Below are 3,067 nucleotides of genomic sequence, written 5' to 3'. Positions count from 1 at the left end.
AAGTAAGCATAAAACTATCAAATTTGTCAATGGAGTATTTTAGATAGTCTGCCTAATACAACAGAAATCATATGTCAATTCTTTATTTTAGGTAATTCTTCCACAATGTCCATCTAATACATCAAGAATAATATATTTAGCAGATAAGGTAGCTATAACATGTTCATCTAATACATATAAAATCATACATTAATTCTGTATTTTGGAAACTATTCTACAATATAAGTTTAATACATCAGAACTTGTGAGAAAGTATAGAAGAATGTCAACCACACTATATCATCCAGTGCCAACGACACATTTTGTCCAATACCAGAGCTCATCAGACCAGCTGGGATATGATACAAATAACATTGGTTTTGGCTACATTTGTATCACCAACTGCATGAACATCTAGTGTGAACTAGATTAACAGAGTGAATTGTATTTATTATATCAAAATGCAGTACTCTACTTCACAATATAAGGTTAACAAATCAGCATTATACATACTTATGAGTGAAAGTATAGAGAATATAATAATATGTAGCACATTAAGTCATCCAGTGTTGACAAGGCTTTTCACTCAATACCAAGAATCATCAGGTCAGCAGCAATACAACAGACATAGTACTTTGAGAAGTTATTTCACTAGGTAAGCTTAATATATCAGAATGATGTTAGGATTCACAATATAGACCTAATACAATAGAATGAAATGTTAATGAAGTTTTGTAGTTACTAATAACTACCTTTATCTTTCTAAGGGGTAAAGTTTGTAGTTACTAATAACTACCTTCATCTTTCTAAGTGGTGAAGTTTCGTAGTTACTAATAACTACCTTCATCTTTCTAAGTGGTGAAGTTTTGTAGTTACTAATAACTACCTTCATCTTTCTAAGTGGTGAAGTTTCGTAGTTACTAATAACTACCTTCATCTTTCTAAGTGGTGAAGTTTTGTAGTTACTAATAACTACCTTCATTTTTCTAAGAGGTAAAGTTTGTAGTTACTAATAACTATCTTCATCTTTCTAAGGGGTAAAGTTTGTAGTTACTAATAACTACCTTCATCTTTCTAAGAGGTAAAGTTTTGTAGTTACTAATAACTACCTTCATCTTTCTAAGTGGTGAAGTTTTGTAGTTACTAATAACTACCTTCATCTTTCTAAGGGGTAAAGTTTGTAGTTACTAATAACTACCTTCATCTTTCTAAGGGGTGAAGTTTTGTAGTTACTAATAACTACCTTCATCTTTTGAAGGGGTAAAGTTTGTAGTTACTAATAACTACCTTCATCTTTCTAAGGGGTAAAGTTTGTAGTTATTAATAACTACCTTCATCTTTCTAAGGGGTGAAGTTTTGTAGTTACTAATAACTACCTTCGTCTTTCTAAGGGGTAAAGTTTGTAGTTACTAATAACTACCTTCATCTTTCTAAGGGGTGAAGTTTTGTAGTTACTAATAACTATCTTCATGTTTTTAAGGGGTGAGAGAATATATAAAAAATAACAACATCATTCGCTGGTTTATATAATTTAGCGTAAAGCTACTCAAGAGCTATCTGTACAAGCCATTCATAATTTAGAAGTGATAGACTAGAACAATGCTTCTGAACAGGTGAATGGTTAATGAGATCAGAATCAGGGTGAATGAGTACTATCAGTTATACAACAAATTCAGGAGCAAAAAAGTCATTAGTTATTAATTCTTTTTGTAGTTTGGTAAATACATTTCTTTTTTTGTATATTTTATGTTTTATTCATTCTAGTGGTAGTTTGATGCATAATTAAATCATAATAAAGAATTTTGATTTTAATTTAGTACTTTTTGTCTTTTTTTTCAAACTGGGGTGAGTGAGCTGTTGTGAAAAACATATAGGGGTGAATGATAATGTAAAAAGGTTGAGAAACACTGGACTAGAGGGAAGGTAGCTAGTCAACATCACCCAATGCCAACTCTTGAGCTATTCTTTACCAATGAAAAGTGGATTGACTGTCACATTATTATGCCCCCATGGCTGAAGGAATGAGCAAGTTGGTGACAATATTTGAAACAACATCACTGACACACCATTGCTATCTTACCTCTGGGGTCCTCAAAAGGTTGGTCCTCATCTTGGGTTTCAGAATGAGGTTCTTCACAACTCAAGTTATGTTCTTCTTCTTCGTCACTGCTTTCATACAATTTTTTCCGAGGTTTTCTTTTCCGAGAGCTTCTTCGTAACTGTGATTCCCCATAATCAGAATCTTCTTGGGTTGACGAAGGAACAAAATTCTGGATTTCTGAAAGCTCCTCTGATGATGGCAATACAGACTGTGCTAAAACAGTATTTCCTTCAAGTTTAAAATTATTGGTTTCTTCATTACTGAATGCTGCTGGTATGCTTTGTTTTGATAGAGGATTTTTTCTAGGACGTCCTCGAGGCCTGCTTCGTGGCAAAAGTAGGATTGATGCTGTTGTGGGATGGAATACAGATTCATCTGTTGAATTAGTGGCCACATCATCCTCATTATGCGTGAGAGAGCATGATGTTGGTTCAGTCTTGCATTTTTTACGTGGTCTCCCTCTAGGACGACGTTGTGGGGTCAACAAGCTACTTGTTTCTTGCTGATTTGTTTCTGATCCTTTAAGGAATGTTGTTGAATCATTTTGAAAGAAGCCATTACAGGTACTTGTTGAAGTAATTTCATCCTGTGGAAAACTATAAAAATTACAAGTTTCCTTTTCAACAACATAAAGTTCAAACTAACTTAAGTGTAACTTCTAGGAATGATAAATTTACCTTAGCAGTTTTAACTGTAACAAAACTTGTATTATCAACCTACTCATGTAAGGTTAGCGGTCTCTACCTTAGCAGTTTTAACTGTAACAAAACTTGAATTATCAACCTACTAATGTAAAGTTAGTGGTCTCTACCTTAGCAGTTTTAACTTTAACAAAACTTGTATTATCAACCTACTAATGTAAAGTTAGTGGTCTCTACCTTAGCAGTTTTAACTGTAACAAAACTTGCATTATCAACCTACTCATGTAAAGTTAGTAGTCTCTACCTTAGCAGTTTTAACTTTAACAAAACTTGTATTATCAACCTA

General features: G+C 33.0%; 1 protein-coding gene across 1 annotated transcript in view; it reads right to left on the bottom strand.

Moving 5' to 3' along the window:
- Positions 1–3,067, bottom strand: part of LOC106475819 (zinc finger protein 35-like) — a gene marked incomplete at its 5' end in the record, with an annotated part of 12,152 nt that overhangs the window by 7,323 nt on the left and 1,762 nt on the right. The window contains one exon of the mRNA XM_022379841.1: positions 2,060–2,666. Coding sequence (XP_022235549.1) covers positions 2,060–2,666 — 607 coding nt within the window. The remainder of the gene's footprint in view (positions 1–2,059; positions 2,667–3,067) is intronic.

The sequence above is a fragment of the Limulus polyphemus genome, unplaced genomic scaffold, assembly GCF_000517525.1.
Source record: "Limulus polyphemus unplaced genomic scaffold, Limulus_polyphemus-2.1.2 Scaffold9226, whole genome shotgun sequence".
In the NCBI taxonomy this organism is placed as follows: Eukaryota; Metazoa; Arthropoda; class Merostomata; order Xiphosura; family Limulidae; genus Limulus; species Limulus polyphemus.
This window is presented reverse-complemented; position numbering and strand designations above follow the sequence as displayed.